At 46.6% G+C, this 13536-nt stretch overlaps 1 protein-coding gene across 8 annotated transcripts in view; it reads right to left on the bottom strand.

Moving 5' to 3' along the window:
* The window catches only part of LOC115141938 (RNA-binding protein Musashi homolog 2-like), a 384574-nt gene that overhangs the window by 74180 nt on the left and 296858 nt on the right, over positions 1 to 13536 (bottom strand). For all 8 annotated transcript variants that reach the window (XM_065000462.1, XM_065000464.1, XM_065000468.1 and 5 more), the window contains exon 10: positions 8911 to 8985. In XM_065000462.1, the coding sequence (XP_064856534.1) occupies positions 8911 to 8985 (75 nt within the window). The remainder of the gene's footprint in view (positions 1 to 8910; positions 8986 to 13536) is intronic.

Genomic DNA, 13536 nt, shown 5'->3' with positions numbered 1-13536 from the left:
TATTTTACCTCTTGGGGATGTTATTCGAAAACATAATGTAAACTTTCACTGCTATGCGGATGACACACAGCTGTACATTTCAATGAAACATGGTGAAGCCCCAAAATTGCCCTCGCTAGAAGCATGTGTTTCAGACAAGGAAGTGGATGGCTGCAAACTTTCTACTATTAAACTCGGACAAAACAGAGATGCTTGTTCTAGGTCCCAAGAAACAAAGAGATCTTCTGTTGAATCTGACAATTAATCTTAATGGTTGTACAGTCGTCTCAAATAAAACTGTGAAGGACCTCGGCGTTACTCTGGACCCTGATCTCTCCTTTGAAGAACATATCAAGACCATTTCGAGGACAGCTTTTTTCCATCTACGTAACATTGCAAAAATCAGAAACTTTCTGTCCAAAAATGATGCAGAAAAATTAATCCATGCTTTTGTCACTTCTAGGTTAGACTACTGCAATGCTCTATTTTCTGGCTACCCGGATAAAGCACTAAATAAACTTCAGTTAGTGCTAAATACGGCTGCTAGAATCCTGACTAGAACCCAAAAATTTGATCATATTACTCCAGTGCTAGCCTCTCTACACTGGCTTCCTGTCAAAGCAAGGGCTGATTTCAAGGTTTTACTGCTAACGTACAAAGCATTACATGGGCTTGCTCCTACCTATCTCTCTGATTTGGTCCTGCCGTACATACCTACACGTACGCTACGGTCACAAGACGCAGGCCTCCTAATTGTCCCTAGAATTTCTAAGCAAACAGCTGGAGGCAGGGCTTTCTCCTATAGAGCTCCATTTTTATGGAACGGTCTGCCTACCCATGTCAGAGACGCAAACTCGGTCTCAACCTTTAAGTCTTTACTGAAGACTCATCTCTTCAGTGGGTCATATGATTGAGTGTAGTCTGGCCCAGGAGTGGGAAGGTGAACGGAAAGGCTCTGGAGCAACGAACCGCCCTTGCTGTCTCTGCCTGGCCGGTTCCCCTCTTTCCACTGGGATTCTCTGCCTCTACCCTGTTACGGGGCTGAGTCACTGGCTTACTGGGGCTCTCTCATGCCGTCCCTGGGGGGTGTGTCACCTGGGTGGGTTGATTCACTGTTGTGGTCAGCCTGTCTGGGTTGGCGCCCCCCCTTGGGTTGTGCCGTGGCGGAGATCTTTGTGGGCTATACTCGGCCTTGTCTCAGGATGGTAAGTTGGTGGTTGAAGATATCCCTCTAGTGGTGTGGGGGCTGTGCTTTGGCAAAGTGGGTGGGGTTATATCCTTCCTGTTTGGCCCTGTCCGGGGTGTCCTCGGATGGGGCCACAGTGTCTCCTGACCCCTCCTGTCTCAGCCTCCAGTATTTATGCTGCAGTAGTTTATGTGTCGGGGGCTAGGGTCAGTTTGTTATATCTGGAGTACTTCTCCTGTCCTATTCGGTGTCCTGTGTGAATCTAAGTGTGCGTTCTCTAATTCTCTCCTTCTCTCTTTCTTTTCTCTCTCGGAGGACCTGAGCCCTAGGACCATGCCCCAGGACTACCTGACATGATGACTCCTTGCTGTCCCCAGTCCACCTGGCCATGCTGCTGCTCCAGTTTCAACTGGCCTGGGCCCTAGGACCATGTCCCAGGACTACCTGACATGATGACTCCTTGCTGTCCCCAGTCCACCTGGCCATGCTGCTGCTCCAGTTTCAACTGTTCTGCCTTACTATTATTCAACCATGCTGGTCATTTATGAACATTTGAACATCTTGGCCACGTTCTGTTATAATCTCCACCCGGCACAGCCAGAAGAGGACTGGCCACCCCACATATGCTCTCTCTAATTCTCTCTTTCTTTCTCTCTCTCGGAGGACCTGAGCCCTAGGACCGTGCCCCAGGACTACCTGACATGATGACTCCTTGCTGTCCCCAGTCCACCTGACTGTGCTGCTGCTCCAGTTTCAACTGTTCTGCCTTATTATTATTATTCGACCATGCTGGTCATTTATGAACATTTGAACATCTTGGTCATGTTCTGTTATAATCTCTACCCGGCACAGCCAGAAGAGGACTGGCCACCCCACATAGCCTGGTTCCTCTCTAGGTTTCTTCCTAGGTTTTGGCCTTTCTAGGGAGTTTTTCCTAGCCACCGTGCTTTTACACCTGCATTGTTTGCTGTTTGGGGTTTTAGGCTGGGTTTCTGTACAGCACTTTGAGATATCAGCTGATGTACGAAGGGCTATATAAATAAATTTGATTTGATTTGGATTTGATTTGGCAGTATCATAATACCCATAAAACCTGGCGGTCAAACAGGGAAATCGTTTTTCCACCATTCATTTTTCCCATAAGGGCTGTGTTTCATGTAGGGTTACCCTGGTGTAACGTTTTGATAACCATGCAAATCTCTCTTGGGCAAGGTGACTTTTATCAATATATTTGGATGTATTTATTCTCAGATTCGAACATTAGACATCATCCAAAACTACAAATTCCTGCAAGCTCCTGCACGTCATCCCTACCTGACACCTTCGCTAACAGGTATTGTGTCAATTTAAAACTTGCACAAGACAGTTCACAGAATTGGCCATTTAAAGAAATGTTGACCATTTATGCATTACTACATTTAGCTAACATTAGATAGTTAATCCAGAGAGTTTTATCTTTGCCTTGATTCGGCAGTCTCGTCCAGATCATCATTGAATTTATAGCTCTTTATGTTAGCCACATTAGCAGCTAATTAGCATTTTATTTTTGGGGAGTAAATACAGGCAAATATATTGATAAAAGGCCCCTTGTCCTGGATAGATTTACATGGTTCTAAAAAAAGTCACGCCAGGGTAACCCTACATAAAACACAGCCCTTATTTGACATATTTCTAAAATCCCCTATGGGAAAATTAATGGTGGAAAAACAATTGCAACCATTTCCCTGTTTGACCACTAGGTTTTATGGGTATTATGACTCATACTGTTGTACTCCATGAAGCCTATGCCCTCGCAATTGTCAGTGAGTATTTCCTCTCCATATCTCAAAGCCATATCAAATAACTTGGTTTTAAAATAGTTGCTATTGAGCTGAATACTGAGAGTTGACAAAGGGACGAAGCTTACAAAGCTGTGTTTTTCCAGCAATTTCATTTTGAAATTTTATACAATCAGAACATATTTTTCTCTCAAACGCATGGGGGGAGAGGAGAGTGGCTTGCTCATCATAGCAGCAGGCCCCAGCGAGGCCACAGGCCCAGCGGCAGGCATACACTTTCATTACAGGAATCATGAGGATAACGCACTTCACTGTTTGACCAAATCAAGGTTTTAGCCTCTGAAAAGGTTTTGAGTGAGGTGATAATGAAGAATGTGCTATTTCTACATTAATAGGCTCCTTTCTGTTGTTTACCATCTATGATCCTGCCTGTCTACCTGATGACAGAGTCGGAGCAAGTCTCTTTGTTGATGCCGCATTTGTTGACCTTGAATGTGAGTTTGCGGGACCTCGGCTCAGCCTATCAGAAAACCGGGCCGTAGCCCATTAATAAGCCAAAGGCTATTTATAGATTAGTATAACAAAGAAATTGCACAAAAATCTTTCCAAAACAATCTTAACAGGCCCATGGGCAGCCGGCCATGTCACCTTTTGTATTGTTTCCTTTCTATTTAAAAAATATATTTTGTGTCAATTTCAACCAGCCCACCAACCCAAAAATGGTCTAGTCCATCTGACATTTGCCAGAATTGCCAGATTGCAAATCTGCCCTGCTCTCTCGCTTTCTCCCTTCCTCTCTCTCAGCTTCCCTTTTTCTTCTTTCTCCCATCCCTTCATCTCCCTTCATCCCTCTTTCCCTCTCTGTCCATCCTAGTGATTTGTGGCAGACAGACAGACCTGGTAGTTATTAAACAGAGCTCTGCAGGTATAACACTCTCCTGGTGGGCAGGCTGGAGAGCACAGAGAAACAGAGGGGAAACAAAGGTGTTTTATTTGTCTTGTTTGCATGGTTTCTATGTCCCTTAGCCCCAGCGGGTAGCTGTTCAAATTCAGGCTGTGGGGCCCCGGGCGTGTGTGTATGTGTGCATGTGTGGGCGTTGCATGTGTGTGTGTTTGAGGGTGAGGGGGTTAAACCTCTTGACGTCCCCCTTTTCGTTTGCATAAGTGATTAGGCTCTAATCAAAAGCGAAGCATCAATTCCCTTCCCCCTTAAAGGAGAGTCAGGTAAATGGAGGAGAGGAGCGAGGGATGAGGCAGCTTTATTACACAGCCATGGCACAGGAAGTGCTCTAAGAGGCTGTGACCTTGGCATTCACCGTCAGCGCCGCCGCATCCTTCAGCTCTCATCAGCAGCAGAGACGCTAGATGCCAGAAATGGGGGGTGACAATAACAACTAGACGCTAGGCTGCTGTGAAAGCGAGAGGAGAGAGAGTATCTATAGACAGAGACGTCGTGATATTCACCAGGCCCATTTGAACCAGTAGTGAAATAGAAACATTATTGCCACATCATGGAATAGCACTAAAATGGCTGTTTTCCTAGAACTGTGACAGTCAAAGGGGGAATGGATAAATAAAATACAAAAAGGCATGCAGCACGAACTGTAAACACTGTTGTCTCAACATCCTTATTGTTGTTTTAGCAATGTGCACACATATTTACAATAGCCATAACGCAGCAAACATTCTACCAAAGAACCAGATGTTCCATGCCAATATGAGACACACTGTAATGGAGACGTGTGAGATAAAAATAGGCCTTGGTAAAATGACATCACTCGCGCGCACACACACACCTCCATTTGACCTCCTCTGAAGCGTTGTCCCCTCTGAGGATTGCGGGCAGTGCTTCTCCTCTCCTTTCAACAGTCCATTTTTAACCTCCCAAGCAGAGTGAGCTTTATGCTAAACCCCCAATGCTACAAGGAGGGAAAAAAGGCTTTTCACCTTACATGTCCAACACCAAGGTCGTTTGGCACTACAGTATCTGAAAATCACAGGGAGAAAAAAAAGGGCCACATTGTGCCTGGTGCTGAGGCAAGATCATTTTACAGAGTGCGCCAGGGGATTAAAGGAAGGCAGTAAAGTTAACCTTGGAGCAATCAGACCTCCTCTCTACCTTCAACTAGTGCCAACATGGAAGCAGGGCTGGGGCTGGCAAACGTAACACAGTGCCTGTTTACTAGCCAAGCCAAGGCCTGGACTGACGACAGATAGCACTAGATCTGCTGGGGTCCGTCCACACAGGAAACAGCTAGAGGGTTTGTTCTTGCTTTTTGTCTTTTCATTTGATTTTTAATCTGTGTGAGGAGGTGGAGGAGAAGCAGGGAGGGGAGGAGGAGGAGGGAGGAAGAGGAGGAAGAATTGTCTATGTCATCACCATGGAAGGCATGTGCATGGCCTGTATGGATTAGAGAAAGCTAACTTGGCATTTCATCCTCTCATTCATGTAATGAAAACTCAAATTCAAGGCATACAGTATGACATGCGTACAGGTTCCGATGTGTACACAGTAGAGAATTTTCTGGAGGAATTATATGTTTTAATGGTGGTGTCATACATTCGGTTTGAGTAAAATAAAATGTTACTGTTCAAATTATTATTATTTATTTGAAAATGTATTTTGTGTGGGGTTGGGAAAACTAACTCACTATACTTTAAAATGACTAAAACCAAAGGGAAAATGTGCAGTAATGATAATGGACCTACATTCATACAGTTTGACTGTCCAGCTGCTAAGAATCACTGAAATGAAAGACAGTCAAAGATCATTGAACATTCCCAAAAAGATAGATTTATTTTTGCAAATTTTGATGCAGACTAAATATAAGTGCAGCCCTCCAGACCTGGTCTAAATATAATACATTGTCAGTGCAGCCCTCCAGACCTGGTCTAAATATAAGACATTGTCAGTGCAGCCATCCAGACCTGGTCTAAATATAATACATTGTCAGTGCAGCCCTCCAGACCTGGTCTAAATATAATACATTGTCAGTGCAGCCCTCCAGACCTGGTCTAAATATAAGACATTGTCAGTGCAGCCCTCCAGACCTGGTCTAAATATAATACATTGTCAGTGCAGCCCTCCAGACCTGGTCTAAATATAAGACATTTTCAGTGCAGCCCTCCAGACCTGGTCTAAATATAAGACATTGTCAGTGCAGCCCTCCAGACCTGGTCTAAATATAATACATTGTCAGTGCAGCCCTCCAGACCTGGTCTAAATATAAGACATTTTCAGTGCAGCCCTCCAGACCTGGTCTAAATATAAGACATTGTCAGTGCAGCCCTCCAGACCTGGTCTAAATACAAGACATTTTCAGTGCAGCCCTCCAGACCTGGTCTAAATATAAGACATTGTCAGTGCAGCCCTCTGGACCTGGTCTAAATATAAGACATTGTCAGTGCAGCCCTCCAGACCTGGTCTAAATATAAGACATTTTCAGTGCAGCCCTCCAGACCTGGTCTAAATATAAGACATTTTCAGTGCAGCCCTCCAGACCTGGTCTAAATATAAGACATTTTCAGTGCAGCCCTCCAGACATGGTCTAAATATAAGACATTTTCAGAGCAGCCCTCCAGACCTGGTCTAAATATAAGACATGTTCAGTGCAGCCCTCCAGACCTGGTCTAAATATAATACATTTTCAGTGCAGCCCTCCAGACCTGGTCTAAATACAAGACATTTTCAGTGCAGCCCTCCAGACCTGGTCTAAATATAAGACATTTTCAGTGCAGCCCTCCAGACCTGGTCTAAATATAAGACATTTTCAGTGCAGCCCTCCAGACCTGGTCTAAATATAAGACATTGTCAGTGCAGCCCTCTGGACCTGGTTGAAGACCGAATGCATCCCCCAGGACACCTTTGTTTGAATCCCTTTCCCCTGGTATAGTAACAGCACTGGATGATTTCTCCAGTACCTCACCAATTTACACCCATTCATTATTCATTCCCTTTATTCATCTGTGTCGGTAATATTCCTTCTGAATGTGGACGTTTGTTTGCGACTCCGTTTGATACGTATTCACACTGCTGCTGGGGAGTACACCGAGATGCTCTGACTATAGAGACAACAAACCTGCTGAAATACTGTACTGATGTTCTCCACTCCACACTCAACCGACGTTTGACACTGCTCACAGATGCAGTGGGTTCTTGTATCTGTGTATGAGCATGGGGCTAAGGCCCCAAGAACAACAGCCAGAGACTGCAAACAAAATGTAACATTTCAAACAATTGAAGTTAAATCACCAAAAAAAACAGCAAAGCCCCTACATTGTCATCATTACTAGAGTACACTGGTGTTTCATATCTAAATAAACATTACCTGACTCCTATTTGAAAGACACAGTAGGTTCTAAATATTAAATTGACCATCCACAAGAAAAACACATACTCACTGAAGCACTGCTAGGTCCCCTCCTGTATATGTGTATATGAATGCCCCTCCTGTATATGTGTATATGAATGCCCCTCCTGTATATGTGTATATGAATGCCCCTCCTGTATATGTGTATATGAATGCCCCTCCTGTATATGTGTATATGAATGCCCCTCCTGTATATGTGTATGTGAATGCCCCTCCTGTATGTGTGTATGTGAATGCCCCTCCTGTATGTGTGTATATGAATGCCCCTCCTGTATATGTGTATATGAATGCCCCTCCTGTATATGTGTATATAAATTCCCCTCCTGTATATGTGTATATGAATGCCCCTCCTGTATATGTGTATATGAATTCCCCTCCTGTATATGTGTATATGAATTCCCCTCCTGTATATGTGTATATGAATGCCCCTCCTGTATATGTGTATATGAATGCCCCTCCTGTATATGAATACCCCTCCTGTATAAGTGTATATGAATGCCCCTCCTGCATATGTGTATATGAATGCCCCTCCTGTATATAAATTCCCCTCCTGTATAAGTGTATATGAATGTCCCTCCTGTATATGTGTATATGAATGCCCCTCCTGTATATGTGTATATGAATGCCCCTCCTGTATATGAATGCCCCTCCTGTATATGTGTATATGAATTCCCCTCCTGTATATGTGTATATGAATGCCCCTCCTGTATATCTGTATATGAATCCCCCTCCTGTATATGAATACCCCTCCTGAATATGAATACCCCTCCTGTGTATGAATTCCCCTCCTGTATATGAATGCCCCTCCTGTATATGTGTATCTGAATGCCCCTCCTGTATAAGTGTATATGAAGACCCCTCCTGTATATGTGTATATGAATGCCCCTCCTGTATATGAATACTCCTCCTGAATATGAATACCCCTCCTGTATATGAATGCCCCTCCTGTATATGTGTATATGAATGCCCCTCCTGTATAAGTGTATATGAAGTCCCCTCCTGTATATGTGTATATGAATTCCCTGCGGGCTGGATAATCGTGGAGCATCTCGTCATGGCAGTCCCTAGCATGGTGACTCTCTCCCTCTGGCAACATTCCAAGCTGGGTATACTGATGCCAGGTGGCAGAGAGAACACAGGTCACTCATAACATGTTGAAATAAGGCGTGAAATCAAGCTCTAACATTTTCCATTGTAGAGGTCTTTAGAGGAGAGTGAATGGTGACATAATTGCATAATGTTACCTTAACAAATCACATTTGGAGGATTGGATTTTTCCACAGTATAATAACTGGTAGAGTGATGATGCGGTGAGTGAGAGTGGGTGCCAGGACGGAATTCATCCCTTACTGAAGCCATTTGGGTTACAGAGAGTGACATGGCATTACAACATATCATAATCATCTTCAGGAACCCAGCTGAGATCAGAGAGAGAACAGTGTGTGTGTGTATGTGTGTGTGTGTGTGTGTGTGTGTGTGTGTGTGAGAGGAGGGAGGCTGGGAGTGGGATGTGTGTTTGTGAGCCAACAGGGGGTCCATTACCTCACCCCAGCAGGCAGGCAGAGAAGCACACAGTGACTAACAAGATGGAACTTACCAGGGAATTGGTAGCTGTAACTCGGGGCAAAACCAGTGTATCCACGGCCGTACGTTGCTACAATGTTTGGGTAACCTAGGAAAAGGGGGGACAATCAGGAGTTGTGTTAAACCATCTTGGCCTCCCTTCACTTTACACACACACACACACACACACACACACACACACACACACACACACACACACACACACACACACACACACACACACACACAGCCCTGCTGCTGGTGCTAGATTGCAGATGAGTCATGAGGTTCAGTTTGAGCTGATGAGCATCAGAAGTGTTCCAGTCTCAGCCTGTCATGCTCTCCAGCCTCCTCCTCCCCAGCCTGTCATGCTCTCCAGCCTCCTCCTCCCCAGCCTCCTCCTCCCTAGCCTGTCATGCTCTCCAGCCTCCTCCTCCCCAGCCTGTCATGCTCTCCAGCCTCCTCCTCCCCAGCCTGTCATGCTCTCCAGACTCCTCCTCCCCAGCCTGTCATGCTCTCCAGCCTCCTCCTCCCTAGCCTGTCATGCTCTCCAGCCTCCTCCTCCCCAGCCTTTCATGCTCTCCAGCCTCCTCCTCCCCAGCCTGTCATGCTCTCCAGCCTCCTCCTCCGCAGCCTGTCATGCTCTCAGCCTCCTCCTCCCCAGCCTGTCATGCTCTCCAGCCTCCTCCTCCCTAGCCTGTCATGCTCTCCAGCCTCCTCCTCCCCAGCCTGTCATGCTCTCCAGCCTCCTCCTCCCCAGCCTGTCATGCTCTCAAGCCTCCTCCTCCCCAGCCTGTCATGCTCTCCAGCCTCCTCCTCCCCAGCCTGTCATGCTCTCCAGCCTCCTCCTCCCCAGCCTGTCATGCTCTCCAGCCTCCTCCTCCCAGCCTGTCATGCTCTCCAGCCTCCTCCTCCCTAGCCTGTCATGCTCTCCAGCCTCCTCCTCCCCTAGCCTGTCATGCTCTCCAGACTCCTCCTCCCTAGCCTGTCATGCTCTCCAGCCTCCTCCTCCCTAGCCTGTCATGCTCTCCAGCCTCCTCCTCCCTAGCCTGTCATGCTCTCCAGACTCCTCCTCCCCAGCCTGTCATGCTCTCCAGCCTCCTCCTCCCTAGCCTGTCATGCTCTCCAGCCTCCTCCTCCCCAGCCTGTCATGCTCTCCAGCCTCCTCCTCCCAGCCTGTCATGCTCTCAAGCCTCCTCCTCCCCAGCCTGTCATGCTCTCCAGCCTCCTCCTCCCCAGCCTGTCATGCTCTCCAGCCTCCTCCTCCCCAGCCTGTCATGCTCTCCAGCCTCCTCCTCCCCAGCCTGTCATGCTCTCCAGCCTCCTCCTCCCCAGCCTGTCATGCTCTCCAGCCTCCTCCTCCCTAGCCTGTCATGCTCTCCAGCCTCCTCCTCCCTAGCCTGTCATGCTCTCCAGACTCCTCCTCCCCAGCCTGTCATGCTCTCCAGACTCCTCCTCCCTAGCCTGTCATGCTCTCCAGCCTCCTCCTCCCCAGCCTGTCATGCTCTCCAGCCTCCTCCTCCCTAGCCTGTCATGCTCTCCAGACTCCTCCTCCCCAGCCTGTCATGCTCTCCAGACTCCTCCTCCCCAGCCTGTCATGCTCTCCAGCCTCCTCCTCCCTAGCCTGTCATGCTCTCCAGACTCCTCCTCCCCAGCCTGTCATGCTCTCCAGCCTCCTCCTCCCTAGCCTGTCATGCTCTCCAGCCTCCTCCTCCCCAGCCTGTCATGCTCTCCAGCCTCCTCCTCCCTAGCCTGTCATGCTCTCCAGACTCCTCCTCCCCAGCCTGTCATGTCACCTGTACACTGTCATTGATGGATAACCTTTCTATTAGAGCCCGGCTAATCGATCATGAACGACACGGTGCTGCAAGACAATGAGTGGATGAGATTTGTGCAAGGACATTATGGATTAGAGAGTCTTTCTGATATGTGAGGCTACCTTGGTGCGCTGGGCGGGCCGTAATATCCGCTGAGATACCACAGAACAGGCAAGAGGAAATACGATGGCGTGATTGTAAAAAGTCACTCCAAAAGTGACAAAAAAGAAAATGCTATTTGAGTCTGCTATTTGGGAATATACTTGGAATATGTTAAATTGTGCCATATTTGCTGAGGCAGAAATTTTTTATGATGATAGTTCAGAAGTGCTCCTTTAGCTCCCAAAGTCTCCTATTTCATAGCTTCCGATAGAGCCGTGACTGTTTCAAGGTGTGTGTGTGTGTGTGTGTGTGTGTGTGTGTGTGTGTGTGTGTGTGTGTGTGTGTGTGTGTGTGTGTGTGTGTGTGTGTAAAAAAACACCACATCAGCAGTGTTTGCATTGTTGGATCCGTTGGAGCACATCCTGGTCACAGTGGAAGATAAGAGGGAAATAAAGTGGGATGGGACCCAACACACATGCTGCTCTTGTATGGTTGCCAGATTGGAGGCAGGAGCTGTCACAGTCCAACTGAGTCTCAATAGACACTTGAAGGCAGATGAGCTGTTGTTTAAATCCTGCTACAGTTCCCTATCTCTGCTCACAAACAACAGCAGTTTACTTGCACATTTTGTGCGTGTATGTGTGCATGTGTTTGTGCGTGAGAGAAACAGAGAGAGAGAAAAACAGAGAGAGAGAAACAGAGAGAAACAGAGAGAGAGAAACAGAGAGAGAGAGAAGGAAGTAAATGCAATATAGTGGTTCCTACTGGGTTCTGACACACTAGACTCGATAACATTTATAATCACACAGGTCATACAGCTCAAGCTGAGTGACCTCATTTCCTCCATCCAGACCTGGTTTCCTTCTCACTGGCCTAGAGAGATACTGGACTCTATGAAATGAGCACTTACTGATCACACTGAGCTTCTGACAACATGTGTATATATATATACACATCTGTCTACATATTACACTGATATCGGTTCTACCTCAAACTGTGTGGACCAGGTTTGGTAGCCATACACTGAATGTGAGCTATTTATTTATTTGTGTGGATATTTAAAGATGTCTATGAAGCTTTTTTGACTAGCAACTGCAACTTCATTCTTACAAATGATGTGTCGTTTAACTGTGTGAGCAGGGCAAAATGAGCAGTTCTTTTAACTGTGGAATGCTATGCAATGTTAACAGACCGTAGCCTCTAAACTAACGTCAGGACTACGTCAGTAGCCATGCACTGTTTCTCCTCTTAAAGAGGAGTAAATGCCAGAGGCTAAATATACATGACATGGGCTTTTCCTCTGACATGTAAAGAGGTTGCAGAGAAAGAGAATATGTGTGTTTGGTGGGGCTCTATTGACAGTGTGAGATTAACACAGAAGCAAGCCAGCACCTCGAGGTTGGAGTGTGTGTGTCTGTGTTGCTGGTAGCCATGCCTCGTCAGCAAAACAAACAACAGCCCAGCTAGGGCTGTGGTGGTCATGAAATTTTGTCAGCCGGTAACTGTCGTGCAGCCTCAAGGTCTGCGCTCAACTCAACCTATCAGTGCTTGCTGTTGTCTGCAAGAACACGCACAGACATTAACACACAGATTTACAGGCACTCATGCACACTCTCAGTCATATTCCAGACATACAGATGTACACATTAACACATACACTAATTCTCTCCTCCGTGGCTCTGCTGTCTGCAAACGTTAGGCTACAATGAATTATACAGCTACATGAATACACTAGAACACAGCTACACAGGTCTGCATAATGAAATACACGCACACACACACACACACACACACACACACGTTAAATGAACACATATTTACTCCTCAGGCATCACATCCTTGTTGTGCATATTGAAAAGCAACAATGATGAACTGGGAGACATAGGAACCTGTCTCACAGACATTTTTCCAGGTGGAAAAAACAATGTCTTTGCACAACAATAGAGTTTGGCTGATATGAGAGGAGTGTGTGTGTGTGTGTGTGTGCACTTCGCCCTGCCTAGCAGGTGAGAGGATCACAGTGTGCTTCTGCTTTCCTCCAGGAGGCGGAGCTAGGCTAGACAAAGACATCCAGACAAGAGGGGATGGAGACATTCAAACAGGGGGATCGGGGGAGGGGGGGGGGTCTGGCTGTCGAGACGAGGCATGGCGGTGGCCAACAAGACCGTGCGTCTACACATGCACGCACACACACACACAGGAGATAGGAAGTGATTGGTCTGACATGTTTTCTGGCTCCTCTCCTCCATCTCTCCCGTCTTCCTCTCGGTGTATACCTCAGTAAATAAAGGCTGGCCCCACTAGCTGCCGCAGAGCCTCAGGGCCTGTGTATTAATATGCATACTAATGCCCTTTTTTATGGCCCAACAGTTCAGATTCACTTTAAAATCAATTATGCATCTGGTGAAGCCACACTGTACAGGGCTTTAAATGTGTATTAATTTTAGCAAACATACATGCAGGCCCTAACACAATAAAGATAAATGGCTCGATTAGGTGTGGTAAACAAAGCGAACAGGGTGGGGGTTGGGGGAGGGGAGGGTGTTAATGAGATTTTGGCAAGTAAGGAATTAGGGTTCCTTAAATAATGAGCCTTGTTGATTTTTGTATGCAAATTAGCAAACGGAATGTTTCGCTGTCCTGCTTTTCCAATTTCATTTAGATAAGGAGTTTCAGTTCATACTCCCTCTCTCTCCATCCTCTCCTTCACTGCTTCTCACACATCTCCATCCTCTCCTTCA

Source organism: Oncorhynchus nerka, linkage group LG14 (genome assembly GCF_034236695.1).
Source record: "Oncorhynchus nerka isolate Pitt River linkage group LG14, Oner_Uvic_2.0, whole genome shotgun sequence".
Classification (NCBI taxonomy): domain Eukaryota; kingdom Metazoa; phylum Chordata; class Actinopteri; order Salmoniformes; family Salmonidae; genus Oncorhynchus; species Oncorhynchus nerka.
Note: the sequence above shows the minus strand (reverse complement) of the source record. Positions and strands in the feature narration are given on the sequence as shown.